Source organism: Typha angustifolia, chromosome 9 (assembly GCF_048772165.1).
Source record: "Typha angustifolia cultivar Huaian chromosome 9, ASM4877216v1, whole genome shotgun sequence".
NCBI classification, from domain to species: Eukaryota; Viridiplantae; Streptophyta; class Magnoliopsida; order Poales; family Typhaceae; genus Typha; species Typha angustifolia.
The window spans coordinates 4,712,582-4,736,913 of NC_133247.1; the positions used below are offsets into that span (position 1 = coordinate 4,712,582).

The window sequence follows — 24,332 nt, forward strand, 5'->3', positions numbered from 1 at the left end:
GAGGCTCTTTGACCCTACTTTTGATAGCAAATATGCTTACCAACTTGCATGCACTTGTGGTAGAGTTAGGAGGAAACTTGGTGTTAAAATGTTGTGATCTAATAAGGATTTTTTAACTTTTCTTTTTGAAAAGCTTTTTGTTTTTTATAAAGCTCCTTAAAAAGATAATTCTTTAAAAGTATTTCGCCTGTGTCCAACGACACAAGAAAGATTATTTACCTAGGGTTCAGATTCGATGCAGATCGGTTCATCTTAGATCGAATTGGGCACAATTTTTAGATACATTATCCAAATACTATATATTTGGTTTCTATCACAATCAGAATCATCATATGCGAGTCGTCGATAAGTTAATACTGGGACTAACTCGAACGGGTCAATCAGCATCGAATCCTCGCCCATTAAAGAGTGAGTTGGTTGGAGTGCACTAAACTAAAAAGAAAAGGTGCCAATACTTTAAAATGTATACATAATTGGACTCAAGAATCTAGCCCTAAAGCATAGAAAGGACTAAGCTATGTTAATGGGCGCAATGGAGTATCCTGGCAAAGTTTATTAGATTCGCTATCCCTACTTTTATATGAACTAAAGAAATAAGGTCGTGAGCTAATGCCCACCAACTCAATTATTATTCTCATTCAAGCTTTCAGCTTTAATACTATGCCATTCAAAGTGTTAACCTAAAAATAATTCTTCTACTCTTCTGGAAAGCAAATTAACACCCCATTGCCTTTTTGGAGTCCAATTTTGAAGTCTAGTTTTTGAAATTGTGACCATGATGGATAACTAAAGGTAAAGATAATAAATTTTTTTAAAAAAATTTATCGAGGAAATTGAATTCGTAACATGCGTTGTGGACCGATAAAACTCAATCAATGAACTACAGTGGCGACTTTTGATCTGCGTAATGATTAGTTTAATTCATAAGAGGCGTGCTTTCTCAAATTGAAATTTTAAATCCAATATTTGAAAGTGTATTCATAATAGTCTAAAAATTCCCTAACGGAAAATATAAAAGGATATAAATACACCTATGCTTATAAAAGTATATTTTTAATATATTAATATTTTTGTTTCTTTCTCCTCTCTAAATATAAAGATATAATTCGTGAGTCAAATGATAACTTATGGATAGAAAAAAAAAATAATGAAAGATTAATGAAAAGAATATTTAAGAGGGTTTTAATAATTTAGGTTTAGGAGTACAAAGTAGAATAAACTTAGAAAAGTTCAACTAGGAAGTATTTCATGCAGAGTAAGCAATGGACCCATGCAGTAGGATATTAAATACAAATGTCAACAATTATCTAGGAGTAGGATAATTATCTAAGAGTAGGAATAATGAAGTGGATAAGCTGCATATGTCACCACATTATACTTTGAGTGTTTGACTTGTCTTTGACTGCATACACTCATATTAATTTTTTATTATTATTATTATTATTATTTTGATTTGGAAAAGGGCAGCAATTATCTAGGAGTATAATTATACGAGCGAGAGTATAATTATAACCGTGGATAATGACTGTGTTTGATTGTTAAAATATGAACTAAGAGGAGGATTAAAATCATATATGAGAATACACTTAGTGCTTTTAAATATGTGTTGGTATTTTGATAATTTATCTATGTTGGAGTCTCCTCTTTGTTATTCTAACTCCAAATTAGAATAAGGAGTCAGATATTGAATATTAGGGAATCCCTAATACATGGACAGGAGTTCTTAATCCTTAGTCAAATCCTTTTATAATAATAATAATAATAATAATAAGATTTTCTACATAATTACAGTCAAAAATTTAAAATATCATAATTACCACTATATTATTTAGAATACTATAATTGCCACCGAAATTAGTGTATTATTCTAAAATTATGATTCTCTTAGGAGAGGGACCGTCGACGGCCCGACAGTCGTCTCGACAAGGACGATTCGATAACCGACCGAGCGTGGGACGGGGATCGAGAACCCCAAGCCCGTAGCATCTGCCGCATCCTAGAACGCTCGCAGGACGACGATGTGCCCGACGGTAACGAGGCGCTATCGACTTTGTTTAAAGTATTTTAAAAAATCATCCAATATTTTACTCAAAGTTATATACAATAAAAACTATTTTCTTTTATGTAAGAGGAAAATAGTTGATATGTATTTCACACTATAAAGTTCAAGAAATAATGTATTTCAGTTATCTAATAATTTATATATAAAAAAATGTAGGGCAAGGATAAATTAGGTAGAAAAATATTACTTCTTTATCACTTTTTTTTTTTTTTTCTAGGTTGAATGCGATCTTTTGATTATTTATTCAAGGCCGACCGTAGAAAACTCCCTGTGCCCTTTTGCACAGCGGTCAGAGAGAAGATGATTAATTCAAAATGTGTTCACGATTCACTTCTAATTTGTGATCAATGTTTGTCCAGGTGAGCCGAGGGACTATGAATCGTGTATAAACTCTTTATTTGTATTTAAGACGGTATAATAAAAGGTAGCAAGGTGAGTTCATAGTATATCTATCTAGATGGTCATCACTCCCATTACGTGGGGCCCCTCTGTATGCCAACATGGCATATGGATGAGACGAAGAAGAGGCGGTGGTTGCTTCCCACGTAGGATTGGAGTTGGATCGATTGGTGGTATCCACTACTTCCAAGTGGGACCCAATGCCCACGAAAACCCAAAGTCAGAAGAAGCCTTTCTCGTTCTTCCGTGAAAACCGACTTCTAGCTTCCTTCCGCCCATTGTTCGCCGACTTCTACCCTCCTTTATTTAATTTCCTTGGTTGGCATCCACTTTGGGGTTTTGTGATCCAATTCATTTTGGCTACTTTTTTTTAAAATAAATAAATAAATAAATAAAAAAGAAAAGAAGAAAGGATTATGGATTATACCCATGAATAAATCTTTTTTATTGATTTTAAAAATTGAATAAAGCCCATGATGGATCCATTTTGATTTGTTTAGTAGAAAAGAGGGTAGCTCTTTTATCAACAGCTCAACCAAATTTAATCCAGTCATTAAGAAGCTTTAAGTGAGCCAATCAACTTGGTCATTGAAAATTAAATGCTAATAAATGTTCGTATTTGCATAGTATGAACTATACTTAGGTTCATGCACTCACTTAAATGGTCGCCATTTTTGTCAGGCCGATTTTGCATTATAATTCGGCGTCCTGCAAATTAATGGATCTAGGATGCATGAATCCTCTCCAAACTCGCAAATTAGTCTGCTGATATTGAGATTGATATTTAGTGAATCTTTTTTATTGGAGCGACTTTATACTTATGATTTGGATGTGTTATAATTTGTTTCTTAGCAGAGTTGATCTAGTTGTTAAATTTTTATATCTACCTATGATTAGTCTATAAACTTATGATCGTTTATAAATCTTTTCTTAATCTTATCTTATTATTATTATTATTATTTTTTGAAGAAAAATTTGCATATAACACCCCGTCTTTTAATAAAATTGTGGCTTATACCCTACGTTTTCACTATTTGTAAATCGAGCTCTATTTAACAAAATCTCTGAGTTAAATTAACTATATTAAAAAAATTATGAAAATATTCTTAACCATATCATACTAAGTGCATTTTAGTTATTTTAGAAATAATATATCTCTATTTAACGAGATATTCTTACGATGTTAGATTAATTCTAACATATGATGTTTTTTTTGCATATATTCGTTAAATCATAGAACTCGTTTACAAATAATAAAATATAAGATATAAATCACAATTACGTTATAAAGCATAGTGTTATATACAAATTTTTCCTAGACTTTAATTTGCAAAGAAGTTTTGCGATAATAGTCTACATTTTAACCTCATTGAGAAAAAAAAACTCTCTCTTTTCTAGATTTACGAATTGACTTCTCGTTATTTAGATATTTATGCAAACGACCTTCTTTAGTTAGCTCCTTGAGCTCCTAGTAAACACGAATTATTACGATTAGACCTCTTAAATAGTTGTCCATTTTCATCCTTATTTCAGAGGATAGAAATATTTAAAATATAATATTCAAGAGTAAAATATCCACGGATACTTTCAAAAGCCAGAGATATAATAGATAGTTTAGTTGATGAATAAAAATGATATAAAAAATAAATAAATAAAAGACTCCTTATTATTTGCCCTAAAATTAAAAAATAAAAGAGATGAGAAAAATTAGTGATTATTTGCCCTAAAATTAAAAAATAAAAAATAAAAAAAAACTTATTAAGACTTTTGTCATAGCTAAAGACTCGCTCTAATCCTGAAACTATTCCCCTAGGATTTTTTTCCCCCTATTTAGCTGGTCGTCGGAGGAATCCCCGCTTCCCATTGTTCCAGAAATACCCCCCACTTCTATCACTATCACCGAACTACCCAACCGTTTCTTGTGAAGTGGAAACGGAACGGGGCGTAATGGGAAACGGAGTAACACCTCACCTAAAAAGGGCACTTTTTTTGTCTTATTATTATTATTATTTTGGTAAAAAAAAATTATCTAAATAAACCGAAAACCCTAATATTATGTGGTTAAAACTAATTTGATAAATTTTAATATACATTTAAATGTTACCATGAGTACAATGTTTGATGTAGTAGGGCTAAAAATAATAAAATATTATACTTGATTAGTGATAGCATCTAAGAGGACTAATTATGGACTGCCATGTACTTAAACTAATGGTGGATATTTTCTATTTGTTAACCAATTGATTCTAGAAATTCAATTTTTTTTACATATTTTAAATATATAGTAGGGCATGTTAATATGTTGGAAGATATTTCAGTAAGAGAAAAGCATCAAAATCCCAATTATATTTCTCACTAAATTAACCAAAAAAAAGGAAAAAAATATTTGCTTGTTTTCTTTATTTATTTTTATTAAAAGAGGAGCTGCATAGCATAATTGTATTCTTAATTAAACAAAGTGAAGGATGTTATATGACTCAGGATCCAATATGTTTATTTTAGTCTTTAAGTATCTCTTAAGTTGAGGATATTTTTTTCTATTAAATTATTCAGACTTAATTTGAATATGTAAACAATATATATTAATATAAATTATAGAGGAGCAGTAAATAATAGATTTTTTAAGGGCATGAAAGCAAAAAAAAAGAAAGAAAAAAAGGTCATTTTTTTTTAGGTCTTTGACCACTCCAAATGTCAAACAACACAAGGGGGGGCATTTTAGGACTTACAAAAGAGGGGCATTTTAGGAAGTCAAACACCAATTAATTCTCGTCTTTTTACATCCATATATAGACGTGCTTTCCTCTTTCAATCGTATTAGAACTCTTCTCCTTGCTTCCCCTTCCTCCTCTTCCATTTCCCAAAAGCTGCGCAAAAGTCAAACCATGATGGAGTTCTGAACCCCCTCGTTGCTTCCCAAGCCCTAGTTTGTTTGGTAACTTTTCTCAGCTCAATTAGGCGAAGAGAAACGAGTGATAATCCAACCTTCTGTCGGTTTTGATACCGAGGTTCCAAAAGGAAAGAGGAATGGCGAGCGCGTGGGGGCGTGCGAAGGCGGCTCTTAGTATGAACCTCTGCATCCACGCTCCGCATACCCTTGACGGCGAGGCGCAGCCGTCATCGTCGAGGGTGGTGGCGGAGGTCTCGTCGCCGACTTCTCCCACGACGGCGTCCTCTGGCCACCGTCTTTCCAGTTCCGGGAGCAGGTCGTCAAAGGTGACCCCTTTTTCTTTTCTCCTTTGAGAGGTTTTTATCTTCTCGACCATCCTAATATTTGTCGAGATTTCATGTGATTATGTAGTAATTACTCCCGAAATGTGGAAATTTTATTCTTTCCTCATAAATCCGACTTGGGTTTTTCTAGCTCTACCCAGAGGGCCGGATCTCTTGGGTTTTATCACGGATTGCCTTCCTATTTTTCCTATCATTTTCAGAAATTTTCAATCTTTGAGCCATTCTAAATCATCTTCTGGGAGGCTTTTCGCCGATTTCTTCGTTGGATTTCTTCCGTCTTAGTTTACTTGGTTATTTTAATTTTCAAGTTTCTCTTCATTTTCCTTCTTTTTTTTTTAATTCGTATAGGATAACGTGCAGTGGTTACTACTAATAAAAGACGATATGCCACTTGGTTCATTAGAAAAGGTTTTAAAAAAAAAACTTCGCCTTCAGTTTCCTACGAATAACGGCGCCTTCTTGAAAGGGAGAGCTTTTTCTTCTTCGGTCAGCAACAGCTTCGTTTCATGTGAAGTGTTTTGTTTTCTTTTTTCTTCCTCAGCATGAGCTCGTTGACCATTCCTTGGCGAACATTCCAAGGATAAGGTTAAGGGGAATTAATAATTAATAGTAACTTCACCATCACTCTTGTCGGTAAAATTTAATCCTTGATACATCATTTGTTGGATGGGCAGCCACATATAATCCATGATCCATCCATCTATTTGCTGATATTGTTGAATGGTATGACAAGTTTGACTGCAAGTAGGTGGTTAGAAAAAGAATGAGTAGGATGTGTACTACTTGCTATCTTGTTTGTTTTGCATCACTTTTCTCTTTGGCAAGAGATAAAAAGTCGTGACTGCACTACACCCCAAAAAAGATAAAAAGTTAGACGGCTGGTGTTAGCTCATGGAGATTTTGTGTTAGTTGAATATTTCGATGCCTACTCAGTCAAATTCTGCATGCATACAATAAGACAATCAAATAAATAGTTTCCATGAGCACGTCCTTTTCTTGTAATGTTCTTTGTTTTTTTGTTTCTTTTTCTCACTTGTCAATCTAAATGTTGGCGATCACTGCATATGTTCAATTGCTATGTCTGGCCTGCCATCATTTATTTGAAAGTTCTGTGTGGTTCCATATTCTGAATTGGTATTCTTAACTAAAATACCAATATTGAATTCTGCAACCAAAGTGATGCCATCAATTGGAATATAAACACAATATTCTATATCATTAGCAATAATAACAAACTTTTTATGCCAAGATCTTAACTATACTCCTTGACATAATTTAGATTTTTCAATTAGTTCAAGCTTTGTTTAGTAATGCTTGAGAACATTGTGAAGGCTGTCTTTGGTTTGCGAATGTGTTTCTTTAGTTTAGGATCTTAGTCAACCTGGTGTCATTATTAGTTGAAACTGACCACATATCTTAATTCTTTCTTACATCATTGTCAGAATGTGAAAAAACTTACCTTAGGCTGTATTTTTTTCAGTATCAAGATTGTGTCGGTAGTCAATATATTTATGTATTTGTACTTTACGATCTGGTTTTAATGCATTGTAAAATAATTAACCCTGTCAGAAGGTCAATATAAATTGTTATCTTTAGCAAGTCACCTACTATTTGTATAATCAAAGTCCCTCACTTTGCTCCCTGAAATATTCTACTTTCAGCGGATCTGCGCAATATGCCTTGTTGCCATGAAACCGGGACGTGGTCATGCACTCTTCACTGCAGAATGCTCTCACACGTTCCACTTCCATTGCATCTCTTCGAATGTGAGACACGGCAACTATGTATGTCCAGTTTGCAGGACCAAGTGGAAAGAGATACCCTCCCATGCTCCCCCAATATCTGATGCTAATCATGGAAGATCCAGAGTAAATCCAATCAATTGGTCACAGGAAGATGGTCATATGACTGTTGCTCGCCGACTTCCCCGTGTACAATCTGCCAACAATCGGCACCAAATTGCTCTCTCCCATGCTTCAGAGCCGGTCATCTTCAATGATGATGAATCTGTACATATGCATTCAGAAACACATGCTGAACTCCAACATGGATGTGCTAGAACAGTAGAGATCAAAACATTCTCAGAATACCCAGCCATTCACCAGTCTTCCTGCCAAGAGGACTTTGCTATCTTGATCCATCTGAAGGCTCCTAATGCTAGCTCAACGAATATTCACAGTGTTAACTCAAGCTCGGTGACCGCAGAAACCTCTCGTACTCCAATTGACCTAGTAACCGTTCTTGATATCAGCGGCAGCATGGCAGGCACAAAGCTAGCACTTGTGAAGCGTGCCATGGGGTTCGTGATTCAGCACCTTGGGCCATCTGATCGGCTTTCTGTCGTCTGTTTCTCATCCACTGCACGCCGACTGTTCCATCTCCGTCGGATGTCAAGTTCTGGCCGACAGCAGGCCTTGCAAGCCATCAATTCACTGATTTCTGGTGGTGGCACCAACATTGCCGACGGAATTAGGAAAGGTGCTAAAGTGATCGAGGAGCGCAGGCAGAAGAACCCAGTATGTAGTATTATTCTTCTCTCTGATGGCCAGGATACGTATACCATCTCCTCTATTGGTACTGGAGCACGAGACTACAGTTCACTTGTTCAACCCTCTCGTGGCTCAGGCCATCAGATACCTGTTCATGCCTTTGGTTTTGGCACTGACCATGATGCAGCTGCGCTGCATTCTATTGCTGAGATATCTAGTGGAACCTTTTCATTTATTGAGGCTGAAAATGTGATTCAGGATGCGTTTGCTCAGTGCATTGGTGGCCTTCTCAGTGTGGTTGTTCAAGACATGAGAGTAGGCATCCAGTGTGTAGACAGTGGCATTCAGATCTCATCTATAAAATCTGGCAGCTACCCAAGTCAGGTGGTTGGTGATGGACGAAGTGGATCTATCGAAGTCGGTGATCTTTATGCAGATGAAGAGAGAGATTTTCTTGTGTCTGTAAAAGTTCCGCCTGCCCCTGGAGAGACCATGCTTCTTAAAGTGGGATGTTCTTATAGAGATCCAGTCACAAACGAGGATGTCAAGTTGCAAGATGAAGAAGTGATCATCCGAAGGCCAGAGCTCGCAGTGAGTCCTACAATGTCTATCGAGGTTGACCGCGAGAGGAATAGAATACAAGCTGCAGAAGATATGTCAGCTGCAAGAGTGGCTGCAGAGAGGGGGGAGCTGTCTGAGGCTGTGTCCATACTTGAACAGCGACGGAGGATGCTAGCGGAGTCAGCAGCAGGCCGTTCTGGCGACGGGTTATGTTTGGCCCTCGATTTGGAGCTGAAAGAGATGCAGGAAAGGATGGCAAACAGACAAAGATATGAGGCATCAGGCAGGGCCTATGTGCTGTCAGGATTAAGCTCGCATTCATGGCAGAGGGCGACAACGCGTGGAGACTCAACAGAGAGTACTACTTTCGTCCATTCTTATCAGACACCCTCCATGGTTGACATGCTGCAGCGCTCGCAGGTCTTTCCCTTGTCTCGTTCGCCAGCTCCACCAGTCAGGCCGACGAAGTCCTTCTCGGGACACTCATGTCGTAGAGACCGAAATTGAACAATTCTTGAACAAGAACAATAAGGGAAAGAGAGGGAAAATTTATCTCCTTATGATTCTACTTCTTTGTTATCCATCTCTCTTTTCTTCGTAATTTAGTTGGGGTATTGGTACACTCGTGAAGGAATTTTAGAGTATATATGTTGGGGTACACCTCTCCAGTTTCATGACTAAGATCTTCGAAAGAAGATATACATGGAGGGTTGACTGTCTTCATTCTTTTTCTCTTGCTTTGGTTTGTAATAATGTACATAGAAGGAGGTTTTCCCTCAAAGAGGGTGGTATAATTCATCAATGGAAATTCTTGGAGGGTGCATTCTCTTTGATTCAACCATCTCTTTTCTTGCCTACATCAACAAAAGACTTTGATTATTAGTTTGTTCTCTGAGTTTGCTGAGAAAATTTGCTGTTCTCACTTCTCAGGATGTTTTCAGTCTGATTTTTAAAAGCCAGTTGTTATGGCTGGCAAAAGAGAAATTGATCAAAGTCCATTTGGGCTCTCAGGAAGCAACTATCTACTCCATTGCTGGAGTTGGCTCACAGATCTGGTTAACTATACTAATCCTTTTAGTAGTGTTGTTGATTAAAACCCTTCCTGTATGCTATTTGTCACCTGATCTCTTATTTTGTTTATAATTCTCATATGACATCCTATTATGCCCTTGAGATTTTTTTAACCTTATCTTGCACTAACAAAGCTTGCTAAATTATACTCGAGAGAAAGAAGGTTCTTGACGTTTGACTTTTGTAAAAGTACTTTACTTAAGGGCATTTTAAAAGATTTTCTATATTTTTAACTAAAGTTATTTTAGATGTTAAGAAGAATAGAGAAGGGCATACATGGGCACTTCACGCATGTTATAAGTTTTATTATACAAAATTATAGCAAAATAGCATACTGGGGTTACAAAAATGGTCAATCCAATTCCATTTTCAAAACAGTCCATATATGGGTTGAAATTATCTATGGATCTTAGATTTAGATATAAATTTGCAAACTTTTCTGAATCCATATCAAGATATGGTCAGAGTGTTTTTTTTTAATTATTCGTCAGTCCTAAGGCTAGATATGAATTGGACAAAAGGTCAATCCTTCTTAAATACAAAGACACTTAAGTCTCATCGAGTTTTTAGCTATCTAGTCTAGACTTTGTTCCAAGCCGTTGCGCTGCTGAGTTATTCTTCTAAGTTAACCGCACTGTCGAGCTATCAACCGAATCAAATCAAGTCACCATCAAATAATTTCTCCATAATATTATTTACGGTTAGAGAGTTGTACCGACGTGACGTGATCTCCTTGTCTATGGAGAAGGTACTACTAGAGTTGGTTGACAGATACGGTCAAAATGGATTCATATTTAGACATCTCGTACCTATTGAGAATCAAGGATGCTGCAGAGATAGATGAGTTGATCCATGTGAGTACTTTTGTAGATTGTTTCACCAAGGAGTCTTAGCAAGTCTTCTATTATCTAATCTTTCTTTGATGCCTAAACTTTGCATCAAATCTTATTGGTTTGATATTAAATTGGCAGATGCTTGTAAACTCTGTTAAAATTCTTTTTTGTGGAGAACAAGACCTGTAGCTCCGGGACTCGGGAGGATTAGGGAGAGAGTGAAGCCGAGCCATTTCATTTAGATAAAAGATCCAATCATTTATATTACTCATATATATATATATAAGTAGCTCAACAACTGTAAATTGGGAGCCGAGCAATTGGGTTAAGGAGCAGAACGGTAAAGTACTAGTGAAAATGAATAAACGGATATTCGTTATCTGGATCTGGATCCGGATCCGGATCCGGTTTCGTGTCCGTGTCTGAATCCGAGTGAGATGTAAGAAAGATGAGATTTCAACTTGTCGGCCACCATGAGTAGACTTGATCAAACAGCTCAGCCCGCCCATGCCCAACCCGGCTTGGACCGGGCTAAGTCCGGCCCGGCTTGAGCCCGAACTACCAATGGGCTGTATGGGTTAGCTCTTTGCCCGCCCATTTAACCCGCAATTAGGTCCTTCCGTTCTGCTACAGTATTTATCCTTCTGATACAATAAAAAACCAACTAAAATTTTGGTACTATACCATTTTATATTTTTTAAGCACACATTTAAAATTTTTTAATTATTATTATTTTTTAAGATAAAAAAATATTTTTTTAAATAAACTAATAGTAAAAAAAATTTTAAAAATAGCTAAAATATATTAATCACGTCTATATCTAACCAAGGATATTCCCCGCCCTTGTTAAATTTCTCTTCTCGGCCTTTTCTGCTCCTACTACGCACTCTCTCTCTCTCTCCTACTACGCGCTCTCTCTCTCTCCAGTCCGAAGCCTTTCCCTTATTCGAACCGCATCGCCGTTGGTCTTGGTTCAAGAAGACAGCAGCTTCCAAACTGGTGGTAAATTCCTTGAATTAAGTTGAATTGTTCGATGCGTTTTCTTCTCTCCTTTCTTTGTTTCTTGTTATCGAGTAGCAATTCGTTCATGCTTCCCGATTGCGTCGTTAAAATTTGACCTCGTATTGACCGTTTGACTCTTGGGGTAGTTGGGCCACTAGGCGGGTGTGGATTAAGAAGAGAGAGAGAGAGAGAGAGAGGCACCGGGAATATACTCTTTTATCTCCTCGCAAACGGGAGAAAGAAAGATAGAGATAGAGAGGCTGTCTCAGAAGGCCAAGTTGGAATTTATTGTGGTGAGTCTGCAGCATCTACCTGTTTGTTGAATTGCCCCATAGGGGAGCAGTCACATCTTGTTCTTTAATCGTGATGTTTTCCTCTGCTTATTTGCTAAATCGTGATAGTTTCTGTGGGATTGAGTTTATGCTGCTGATTAGGTTTTCGTGATTATTATTTGAGAGTGCAAAGGCAATGGTTTGCATTTTGTACATAATCTTGGGATTAATTGCTTCCTGAGGAAAACAAAAAAAGTCTTACGTTTTTGTGCCATGTAGTAATATGAGGAGAAGAAAGTTGGAAACTTGCGTTCTTGATAAGCTATTTGAGCTGGTACTCCAAATTTAGGACTCTACCTGATGCCAGATTGTGTGGGCCATGCTTCTCTAATAGATTTCTTATTGTTTATTTCCTGGCCTGTTTTCTTCCCCTTCTTTTTCTTTGTCATGTGGGAAATTATGGATGCTTTATGAGCGGAGATGCAGGAATCACTTGTTTAAGAAGAATGTATGATATGATGCTTCATTTTGATATAGAAGTAGCATCCTGATTGAATTCTATAAAACCAGCGGTACTTTAAAAATGTTGGAATTTGATTTCTGGAAAATACTTTTCATATATTGTGACATCTGAAACTGCTTAGAAATTTTGCACATTAACTATTCAATGTTTGCTTACCTGCTTGTTGGGTGAATTTTGCTTATAGAGTTACTAAATGGCTTCATCCAAAACGATGGCAAGCTTGCTCTCACATGTTATTCTGGATTTAGATGGCACGCTCTTGAATACAGGTTATATTAGTCTTCTTGCTTTTGTATTTCCTTTCAACTATACAGAAAAAGTATATTTGGTCAGCATTTCACTTTTTAGAAGTCATCTATCATTTTTGTATTTCATGCAGACTGCATTGTGAATCAAGTGATAAAACTATCTCTTGTCAAATATGGGAAGAAATGGGATGGCAAAATGGCTCACAGAATTGTAGGGAAGACACCTTTTGAAGCTGCAGCTGCTATTGTGGAAGATTATCAACTTCCTTGCTCTATAGAAGAGTTCATCTCCATAATTACTCCAACATTCTCTGATCAGTAATGCCACAATTTACAAAGACATCTTTTATGTTTATCTTTTCTGTGTACTTTCCTTGGGCACGCACTCATACAATCATATATAAGATACACAGTTACACACACAAATATATAGCCTTAAAGTTTACTATCTAAATATATTTATTTTTGACACCTTTTATGGATCGAGTATTTGATTGATCATGCAGTTTAAGCATAGGAATTGCCATTATGTTTACAGTGACACAGTTCTAAGGGTTCGTGAACTTAAATAATGTGAGTGAAATGCCTAGATAAAGTAAAAAAGCAATGTCCCTAAAAGTGGTAACTGCGCCCTCATGCATTCGTATATGAGGATGTAGTCCCTTAATCGGCCCATGTAGTCTATTTCTACATGGAGCATAGGTGCAATAGGCCATATAGTAATACATGGTGATATAATCAACTGTCTAATAAGCAGATTTAATATATCTACTAGTGAGTTAAGAAATAGAATCAGGTGTTTTATAAGGTTATGAAGTAATTGAATTTGGTTGTTGCTTTTAGGTACTTTCACAATAAGAAATTAAGAATATTCTTTTATATTTTGCATCAGCTCATTTTTAAGTTTGATGTAATTTTTATCATGTTATATCACAAAAACTTAACTAAGCCTAAAAAATTCTCTAGCTTACCTTTCTTCTTATTAACTCTTTTATGTTTTCCATTTTATTTACTTATATTCTTGTACTGCATACCTAAAATACTATAGTTTTATTCTCCAACAAAGACAGCACGTAACTATACACTTATTACCTTAGTGCTCTGCAGTGCCTTAGCTGCCAGTGTACCATGGTATTGGCTGACTTTGTTAGATGTTGTTAATACATCCCAGCTCTCTCGGTGTTAATCTCATCTTGAACTTAAATCCTATGCTCACAGATATCTGCATATTGCTGCCTTTTAGAAATTTGACAGTGTTCTCGGCTTCTTATTTTATTAGATCTAATTTAATATTTACTAAACTTCTGTAATCAGTTTCATTCACTGTGTAACTCCAGATAAACCCATTATCTGCAGTTGGTGCATCAGAAATTTTATTTTAGGTTCTCTATTTTCATTTGTAAGTTGATATTGTGGTTGGCTTATTGCAGATGGTGTAACATTAAAGCTCTCCCAGGGGCTAATCGACTAATCGAACATCTAAGGAGTAACAAGGTGCCGATGGCTTTGGCTTCGAACTCTCCAAAGTTAAATATAGAAGCAAAGCTTTCTTGCCATCATGGTATGCTTATTCAGATTCTAGATAAGCAGTCATTTATTGATCATATATTCATATGATTGTCAAATTTTTTTCTATTTCTATTATCAGTGCATTGTGGTTATCGTGCCTTTTTTAAAATTGTCTTGTCTCTATCTTTTTTTTTTTTTGGATCTTTAGGCTGGAAAGAATCCTTTTCTGCGATTGTTGGTGGTAATGAAGTAGAAATAGGGAAGCCATCTCCAAAAATGTGAGACAGTTAGACATCATCTATTGTCCTCCTGTCATCATTATATATAGTTTATGAAATTAATTTATTACTCGCCAAGTCAAGTTGATTTTGTTACATCCTGTATTAAATTTTTGATTTTGTAGCTTTTTGGAAGCTGCAAAAAGGATGAATGTTGATCCATCTCTCTGCCTAGTAATTGAGGATTCCTTGTAAGCTTCTCTATGTCTTCAATTTCCCTTCTTTTTCCATTTTTCAGTTTGTCATATGTCATTGTTAAATTCTTTTCATGTACTAATTGCATGACATAAATATTGTTGAAAAAAAATCCTATTACACAACAGGACATTTGTTTTTGTTCACGGAAGAATCTAAGTTAAAATTGTAGTCATGCATTTGGATGAGCATATAATATTTCTAGATTGGAACTACTTTTCATCTATCTATTTAGCTACATGATCTAGAGATGAATCTAGACCCATTGACAAAAACAACCTTCTGTCTTTCTCTAAGGGTTTCCCTTTCAAAGAGATATCCCGAAAGCCACATCTTGGTACCTGAGCTCAAATTCTAACTACTAGGTTTCTATGTTAGTACCCAACTTGGCACTATGCTTATAGGTTATTGCAGGATCTGTCCTATTTTATTATTTTTATTTTAGCTAGAAATTTGCAATAATATCCAGCACCAGTCATTTATATTTGCACTCTTTTCATTAACCACTTCAACTTTTAGTCAAGTCCATATTGCATGAGGGCTTGGACGATGACATCATTTAGAGAAAGCAACCTTTTGGTGACTTCTGGTGTTTCTGTGTTCCAGAGGCTTTCCATTACTCGAATAATACTGATCCACCTTTTGGGTGGGCCATGAGTGCTCAATAGTGGGTAGCTGTAGCTTGATTGCTTATCTGGTAAGAAAACTGAAAGTCAGTTTTGAAAAGATTTAGCTTCTTTTTTTATATTATAAACCTCTAATCTCACATGGAAGTTTGAGATTCTATATTTACTTACTGCCTATTGAAGCTCCTATAATGTTGACAGTGATGGTCAGTTATACATAGCTCCTCATTTCACTATTATTGTGAAAAACTATGATAAAATTGGGGGATAGATTGGATGAATAAGAAGATTTTACAGATAAGTAGGTATTTTTGGGGAGTTTATAGCTCACAAGCAAAGAAGATGAAGTAAAGGGGAAAGAAAAATGTCAACTTCGTTTTAACATTCTGGAGTGGGTGCCTCATATTGTGGAGTTGTTTTGAAGTTCTGTCATTGATCACTTAACTCATTAAGAGGATATTTTTCCTAAAAGGCTAGAATAATAATTTGAAAAAAAATCCTTTTGAAGACGTTTTCTGCCTGTGGATGCATTTTAGATCCTCTTGGAATATGTTTTGTACTTATCCATTCTTTCTCACTGACCATAGACTTTTTATTTGTGAAACTTTATGTATGCAGTATGCAAGTTCTTTAGCATGTTTTTCATAATTAAGCCGTTTTTAGTATACCATGTTGTATGCCTATTATGGTCATTAATGCCGTAACTAAGTTTGGTCCTTAATTTTCATCAGATTAGCTTTTATTGTAAGAATATATATCCATGACAGGCCTGGTGTACTGGCTGGTAAGGCTGCAGGCATGGTGGTGGTTGCCGTACCATCTCTGCCAAAACAGGCTGCTCTTTATAGTTCAGCTGATGAAGTGATCAATTCTCTGCTTGATCTGCATCCTGAAAAGTGGGGTTTGCCTGCTTTCGAAGACTGTATGTTCCATTCTAGTTACATATGATATAGTTGGAACTTTCCATAGCTGTCCTCACTGCTCAATTTCTATTCCTTCCTCAAGAAGATAAAATTGGCGAATTGCAGGGATTGAAGGTACCTTACCAATTGATCCATGGTTTATTGGAGGACCGGTAATCAAGGGATTTGGCCGTGGCTCGAAAGTACTTGGAATACCAACAGGTGTCCTGGAACAGATTTACCTTGCTTTGCCATTTTCTTTGGCAATGTTTAGGATTAATTGAGTCACCTACATCTACATGGTTTGCTTATGTTCTGGATATGTGATTATGATATAAAAGTAGATCTGGCCATTCTATTAATATGCAAATATATTTTACATGTCTGTCTTATTTTACTAGTTTCTCTGTTAGTGAAATAATATCATCTTGATGTTCAACTTATGTATGCCTAGAACTTCCATATTTCTATTTACTCTGTTCTGTGCACAAAATAATATGATACTCACTGTTCCATTTTTATGAGCATAATTTGATACAGATGATTCACTTTGCTTAATAGCTAAGCCTATTCTTTATGCCCAACTTCTGCAAATTTGAGTCATAGAAGAACCAATATTTTTCTGCTGGTGATGCTGCTTGTCCCATATATTGCTAGCACCTTGGTTGCATGGGGGTGGTAACGGGGGCTGTTTCACAAGCAATTTAGTTATGCCCTCTCCTTTCTATTCTTCACATATATTTTAGATCACATTTGAGTATGAGCACCTACATTTGCGGGACAGACTCGGTGTCATATACTGGTTTAATTCCATACGAGTGCAACTCCTGGCCTGAGAGAACAAAAGTGCATTTTTGGTCCAGCAAAGATAAATTTATTGCACAAAAGGAAAGAGCATCTAGCTAGAGTCAATTGAAAGAAGAGGGCCTGCCTGTTGAGGTTAATAGTGACAACATGTATCTGATATTCTTTTCTGCTCTTTTTGTAACAAAGTTTCTCTCAGTTCAGAGTCTTTATATCTGGAATGCCAAAATATAATAAGTTGGAGTTTTAAGGATTTGGAACTTATATAGGAGTTGTTCAATTTTATGATTTAGCTATCAGATGATATTCCCATCTTCAAATGTTTTTGTTTTTGTATATATGCGATTATGCAACCATCACTTTTTAAACAATCTCAAAATAGCTTAACCAATTAAATTTCATGATACGGTATATGTTTATTTCTTCCTTGTGGACATGGTTTTGTACTTTAGTTGATGCAAGATTTCACTGTCCAATATATACTCTTGTGAGTGGGCTTTGAGCATTGTGAACAAGTGATTGAACTTATTTAGCTAGATTGGGTTGAATTATGAATTATCCTAAGATTCTGTATGAGGAAGGATCTAATCATTTGGTCAATTGTTTTGCTCCTGTTCCAACTCTGTTTTTCACTTGCTCCGTATCCAAAATCTGTGTTTTCTACTTGCTAAATAAGTCTGCTACTTTGCTGGATTTATCTCAAATCCATAATCTTTAAAGGGCAATCCTCTTACATTCCTGCTTAGGAGATTTCTAATTGTTTATCAGGTGAACTTTAAGGAATGCAGAATACCATTTTATTTGTAAGCGATTGGAAAATTCAACTTGCAGGTTCTCAAGCACATAGAACACACACTATTTTGTTCTTTTATAGGCTTTCTTTTCTGTGCTGTTGTGAGCTTCAAATTTCCCTGTTAATGGTAGTGGCCAGTTAATGTTCTACAGTGTATTGGTCGAGATGACGTCTAGGGAATTGAAGCAATTTAGAATAGATCAAGGATGGTCGTGCTGGTCAGGACGGCCATCCTTGCTGATTGACACTTGCTGTGCCGGTAGTGCCACCGCACTTGGCATGGAGTGTGCTAGTAGTACATTCTCGTGCCGAGCCGTGCTGGTCTTTTGTGCCGAGTCATTTTTATTTCGTCAATCATCATCAAATCAACTTGAGTCATTTTCTTATTAAATATGGATGACATGTGGAGCCCTTTTCTTAGTTTTTTCTTAATTCCTCAATTATCTTCAATCAACTTTAATATTATATATTGAATGTTATTATGTGTTCAATTTTATTATGAAGTATTCAATTATAAAATGGAATGTTTAATTATTAATATTAGTTTTAATGAATGTATTTAATTATATTATATGTTGAATAATATTTGTATTTGACTATTGCTTTATCTTTAAGGCCTTATTTGCTTTTAGTTTAGGGACCCCTCCTAAACTAGTTCTGGGGCTCCTAACATAGTTCAGTAATCAAATATCTTTTTATCTTTTTTATATCTAACTAAGTTTACTCTTTAAAAATTTAAACTAAGAAATAAGACAAACTAATCAAATTCGGGGCTTAGTCTTAAACCAAATAAAACCTAATAAAATATCATTTATAAAAATAATCTAAAGATAATACATTATAATATAGATTTTAATATATATATTTAAACTAAAAACTAAAAATTGATATACCGAAAACTCAAAAATATAAATATCATAATTATTTATTAAAATTATATTAAATGCGTGTCAGTGGCACGCAGGGGCGTGCCGACAGCCACTATTGGAATAGATCATGGTTAACTTTTTATTTCCACACGTTCATCCTTTGAATTACTTTCAGTAACTTTTTATATTTGGTTTTATTAATCTTGCTAGTAACTTGTTATGTAGGGAAAAGAAGATTTTGTGACAGTTATCTTTCTTCAAGTGTGTTTATTCATTCTATTGGCACAGTTCGACTGAATAAATAAATTTTCTCTTATCTGTCTGGAGTTATCCATGCATCTCTTTATGCTTCTGTTATTTTACTGTTTAAAACTTTCGATCATAATTGATGACAACTTTTACCTTTCTTGCAGCCAATTTAGCTGCTGAAAACTTCTCTGATTTACTCTCGGATCACACCTCGGGGGTATATTTTGGTTGGGCTGGATTATCAAATCGGGGTATCTACAAGATGGTCATGAGTATCGGCTGGAATCCATATTTTGACAACACCGAGAAGACCATTGTGAGTTTATTGTATGGTACTTGCTGTGAACTGCACCATTTTGATCAACTAAAATTGCATACAGGAACCATGGCTGCTTCATACATTTGATGAGGACTTCTATGGAGAGGAGCTACGCCTTGCTATTGTGGGCTACATAAGACCTGAGGTATCAACATAAAATAAAAAAAAAGGATAGATCTGGTTTCCTCAATGTTTCTCCTAATTGTGATAAACTTGAAATTTGTAGGCCAATTTTCCTTCACTGGAGAGCTTGATAGCCAGGATTCATGAAGATGGAAGAATAGCAGAGAAAGCTCTTGATCTTCCTATATATGCCAGCTATAAGGATTCCCCTTATTTGGCAACCTCCTTGCAGCAGCAGAGTAATTGTCAGTAGAAATCTAAATTATTCTTACCTTGTCAAGGGACAGGGCATAGAAATTTAACACTAGCAACGAATTCTTCCTTGAGAAAGTATATTTGATAATAGGGAAATTGATACCCTACATTTCAGTGGTTTTTTGGTTATCATTTTGTCTTTCAGCTAATTTATAATTCAACCTTTTATTCTATTTTGTTTCATATAATTTTCTTTTGACACTATTATTACTTTGACCAACTATTCTTAATATATATGAATGAAATTTTCAAAAATATCTCTTAGACTCCTCATTTGACAAGATCCTTGCAGCAGAGCAATTGTCAAGGACTAATCCTCAATTCTTTTCTTTCTTTTTTTTCTAAATTATTCTTACCCCTGTGAAGGGGCCAGGAAATAGGTATTTATTACGTACTAACAATATTCCTTCCTTGTGAGAGAGAATTAAGTAAATTTCACTATCTCATTTAACAAGTCCCTTCAATATATAAAGAGTACAAGTCCATATCTCATTTAACAGTCCCTTCCAGATATAAAGAGTGCAACTCCAACAAAATCACATTGCAGGGAACTGTTCTTAAAATAGTCAGGGAATGTAACCAGACAATTAAGAACACCAAACTAGTCATAGCTCAAATATGTCTTCCATCTCCAGGACTCTTGCAGCTGCCTCCTCCTCCTCACCAATGTAGAGGTATGGATTCTTCTCCGCAGGTTGGAAGTTGTAGAAGACGAACACATAGAAGGCAAGGCTTGCAGCCTCCACTGCTGCAGTGACCACCCATTGAAGCCTGTAACTAAGTTGTGCACCAAGTGCAGATGCTACTATCCTTGTGAAGTATAGATAGCCCACAACTACCATGTAGAATTTCTTGAAGAGAGTCAGCTTCTGGAGGTTTCGTGCCGCCTTGCCGTCGGTCTTCGAGGCCTCACGGAGGTTACGGATGGACCAGATGATCGGGAAGAAGACGGCGCAGCAGCAGACGACGTCGACGAGGAGGAAGATCTGGTTCCAGGTCAGCCAGTCCCTCTCGGCCGGGCCGGTCTCGCCGATCACCGCCGACGCGATGTTTTCAATCACTTGCATTGGTATGACGATCATCAGAACGTTCTTTTCTCGTTCCTGCGGCATGCGTGCATGAATATATAGTTCACATGAGAATGATACTACGTACATACAACAAGCCATCATTATATATATTAATCTCAACAATCTACGTGCCTACTCATAAAAATACGGCCTACTTTACCCTCACTTAATTATCTTGATATCTTCCTAAAAATTATGAGAGCTTCGGATGAAACACTCTGTTTCAAGCTATATATTTGTACTAATTAAGACGAACAAATTGATTGTAAAGTTTTAGGAATGAATGGAGGAGACCTGCAAGTATGGCTTGATGAAGGACCACCCGGTCCCAATGAGGACTATAACAGTGAACAGCAGCACCCCCTTGAAGAAGCCGAACACGTAGAACGCCACGTCCCACCCGTGTGGGGTGCCCGTCCTCTCCACGTACCACGTGTCCTCGGCGGCGCACACCATCTTGAGCGCCTTGAACAGCAGCAGCGCCGCCATCACCCCGTGGATCTTGTCCACCGTCGCACGATGCTTGACGCAAAGATACACCCACGCGAAGAGGAATGCCAAGTACGCCACGAAGAAGAAGAAGTATAGCTGAGGCATTATTGCTCTCCCCGTGGGGAGGTAGTCCCTGGCGTTATAGTAAATGTTTTTATGTACATTTTAAATATCATTACTTCCCTATTATATATATATATATATTAAATATCATTAGTAAGTTAACTTGGAAATTACTATCTGAAATGTTTAAATTAATACACGTTAAGTACATTAATCATCACATTTTTTTTTCATAAATGTGAATGATAATAAAGGAAAAACCGCAGGGTGTTTTTATAAAATTTTCTGAAGAATTATCGCACCTCTTGCCGCTGGCGTCGACGTTGTACATCTCCGTGCGCACGTCCATGGAGACCTCGACTCCGGGCTGGCAACTACCGAAGAAGAGGCTATATTCGTCGTCCCTCTCCACCACCACCTCCCTGGTGCAGCTCGAGTCGACCTCGAGCTCCTCCATGGCGAGTACGCGCTCCACGAAGCGGCTCTCGAGGGGGCAGAATCGCTCGTCGGCGTGCATGGACTCGTTCGCCACGCTCGGGTACATCTGGGCGGCGATGAGGAAGAAGCCCATCAGCCGCGGGTCGATCTCCGAGAGCTGTACCCGGGGCGGCGGCTTCCATGAGACGCCCTTGACGGAGACGACGACGTGGCCGCCGTGGGCGTAGCCGAACTGCTCGAAGAGGATGATGGGTCGTGGGTCGGATTCGATGCGGGTCTTCTTGATCTCCGAGTGGGCGATGGGGAGGAGGCCGTTAATGAGGAGGAGGAGGAGGAGGAGGAGGAGGAGGTGTTTGTGGAAATGCCCCATCGGATGGTTTAATCACGTAATGGTGGTAGAGATCATGGATTGGGTTGAGAGAGAGAGAGACGAAACGGATTGTTCGCTTTGCATGGCGAGGTTTTGGGACGGTCAGAGAGTAGAATTTTGACTGCGTTTGCGTTCGTCCATGTTGTATAACTTCCCTTTATGCTCCTATTAATGATATATTTATAAACACTTCAAAATCAGGTAGGATTAAACCTAAACACGATTCATTTAATAGACACTTATAAACAATTCATAACACAACTCGTATACATATATATCACCCCTATTATCTTGTATCTTAGTATATTAACTTGAATACGACCAAATATAAAACTAAATTGAAATAATAGCTTGTAATCTCTTTTAAAAGCATTATTCTTGTATTTGTATTTAAGAATAGAATAATTAACCTAACTTGGTATACGAAGGGATTTGCATTAATTTGTTCTTGATGATCAAAGCAAGGCGACTAGTGATGCAATTAAGGGTGGCAAATGGTTCATGTTAATCTAGCTTGGGTAATGTAAACATGAACACAACATATTTATTAAATGGGTGAAAATTTCTAAAGACTGACATGACCCATATATTTATAAAAATTTAAATATTTTGTGTCATTTGATGCCTATTTATTAAATGAGTTACACGTCGGGTTATAAACAAGTCATCCAAAGATACAAAATATTTAAGTTTTCATAAATTATTCGGGTTATAAACCTATTTATTTAGTTGCAAATGAGTGTTTTTGTATTATAAATTAGTTAATTGGGTTATAAACGGATTAGTTGCGTCGTGAATATATTATCATGTCATAATTGGATTATCGAGTTATAAACGAGTTATTCATGTTAAAGTAATAAATATGAACAATACATGTTTAATAATCGGATTAGACTGATTGACCTACTTACGATCCGAAACTAATTAGATTAAATCCAAACCTATTTAAAATTTAAATTATTATGTCGAGTCAATTTTTGTCACCCTAGATACAACCATTTCTTTATTTCTTAACAAAAAAAAGGGCATACATTTAGAAGAATGAGTTTAATTAGAAAATAAAAGTTACTGTTCCATTTTATAAATCAGCATTACCTTTTCGTGAAAAATTACAGATGGTATTACTCCAAAGATATTGGCTGCATTTTTTGCCTCAAGAGTGAAATATATAAATATATATATAAGCTAATAGCTAAGAAAGAGAACATCCTACTCTTTTAATTAACTTGTTTACTCGTGGAGTATGAATAAAGTTATTTTTGTCTGTGAGCCTCCTTATACTAGCACAACATGAAAAAGAAAAATAGTACATTAATTTTATCTTGATAATCAAAGCAAGGCAAATCCTGGGATACAACCATTTCCACTACTTGCTCTTTGTTCCATATAATTAGAAGCAAGAGTTACTTAGTAAATAAATGTTACTCTTCAATTTTATAAATCAGCAGTACCCTTTTGTTAAAAAATTACATATGTTATTACTCCAGAGATATTGGATGTATATTTTGCCTCAAGAATGAACATATATATTTAATCATCTAATGGCCTAGATAGTGGCATCCCGTTTTAATACCCTTATTCACTCATGAAATATGAAGATACTTATTCTACTTTAAACCACTTTATACTGGCACAATAGATAAATAAGTACCTACATTTATACTAGTATGATAATACATACTTCTCTCTACTCTCTTCTTTAATATATTACTTTTATATTTATCAATTACTATTTTATACTTAAAAACACATCATTTTAATCGATTATCATTTCAATCACTTGCTCTCTTTTTTTCTCTCTATCTGACATACTACCATTTCAGTTTTATATCACATGAAGTATAATTATTACCAACTTTATTATATACAATTAAGAGCATTTCTTCTGTGCCATAGATTTAATTTTTTATCAATCAGTTTGATGAAGAATTAATGGTTAAAATCTTTAAAAGTATAATAGGAATGAAAGATATTACCGGTTCAGTAAATAATTTTTTTAGATATATAATCTTGCACATTATTTTTTGACAATTATATTATCTTAATATTTTATCAAGTAAAAGACATATATATCATTAACTGAGAGTAATGTATATATATCAAAATAAGAAAATTGATGTCTTTTATAATTAACTTGATAAAAATTTAATTACATTTTATATTTTTGATTATTTTTTATTATTTACATATATCTCCTATTAGTTTAAGATTGATTTAAATTAAATTTTAATAGATAGATATAGATAATTATATTTAAATTGAAGTTTATCTCCAAATAATCAA

The 24,332-nt window shown here is 35.9% G+C and overlaps 3 protein-coding genes across 5 annotated transcripts; 2 read left to right on the plus strand and 1 right to left on the minus strand.

The window, feature by feature from the left end:
* Positions 1-5,295: 5,295 nt before the first annotated feature.
* On the plus strand, positions 5,296-9,581 carry LOC140767423 (E3 ubiquitin-protein ligase WAV3-like). The gene is made up of 2 exons (XM_073107325.1): positions 5,296-5,677; positions 7,357-9,581. Exons 1-2 carry the CDS (start codon positions 5,489-5,491, stop codon positions 9,250-9,252), a joined length of 2,085 nt encoding a protein of 694 aa, XP_072963426.1. The 5' UTR covers positions 5,296-5,488; the 3' UTR covers positions 9,253-9,581.
* A 1,928-nt stretch (positions 9,582-11,509) lies between these two features.
* On the plus strand, positions 11,510-19,852 carry LOC140766451 (bifunctional riboflavin kinase/FMN phosphatase). 3 transcript variants are annotated; one of them, XM_073105797.1, is made up of 12 exons: positions 11,522-11,651; positions 11,810-11,944; positions 12,631-12,715; positions 12,826-13,012; positions 14,125-14,255; positions 14,412-14,481; positions 14,607-14,672; positions 16,070-16,224; positions 16,331-16,426; positions 19,084-19,235; positions 19,300-19,383; positions 19,465-19,852. In XM_073105797.1, the coding sequence occupies exons 3-12, from the start codon at positions 12,640-12,642 to the stop codon at positions 19,612-19,614; spliced, it is 1,167 nt and encodes a 388-aa protein (XP_072961898.1). In that variant the 5' UTR covers positions 11,522-11,651; positions 11,810-11,944; positions 12,631-12,639; the 3' UTR covers positions 19,615-19,852. The 3 variants fall into 3 exon arrangements, with proteins under 3 accessions (XP_072961896.1, XP_072961898.1, XP_072961897.1); XM_073105796.1 differs by having other exon boundaries at positions 11,523-11,651; positions 11,798-11,944; XM_073105795.1 differs by lacking the exon at positions 11,810-11,944 and having other exon boundaries at positions 11,510-11,651.
* A 197-nt stretch (positions 19,853-20,049) lies between these two features.
* LOC140767540 (protein CANDIDATE G-PROTEIN COUPLED RECEPTOR 7-like) lies at positions 20,050-22,175 on the minus strand. The gene is made up of 3 exons (XM_073107493.1): positions 21,544-22,175; positions 20,981-21,311; positions 20,050-20,719 (listed from the first exon to the last, which is right to left on the minus strand). The coding sequence occupies exons 1-3, from the start codon at positions 22,047-22,049 to the stop codon at positions 20,222-20,224; spliced, it is 1,335 nt and encodes a 444-aa protein (XP_072963594.1). The 5' UTR covers positions 22,050-22,175; the 3' UTR covers positions 20,050-20,221.
* Between the last annotated feature and the right edge of the window lie 2,157 nt (positions 22,176-24,332).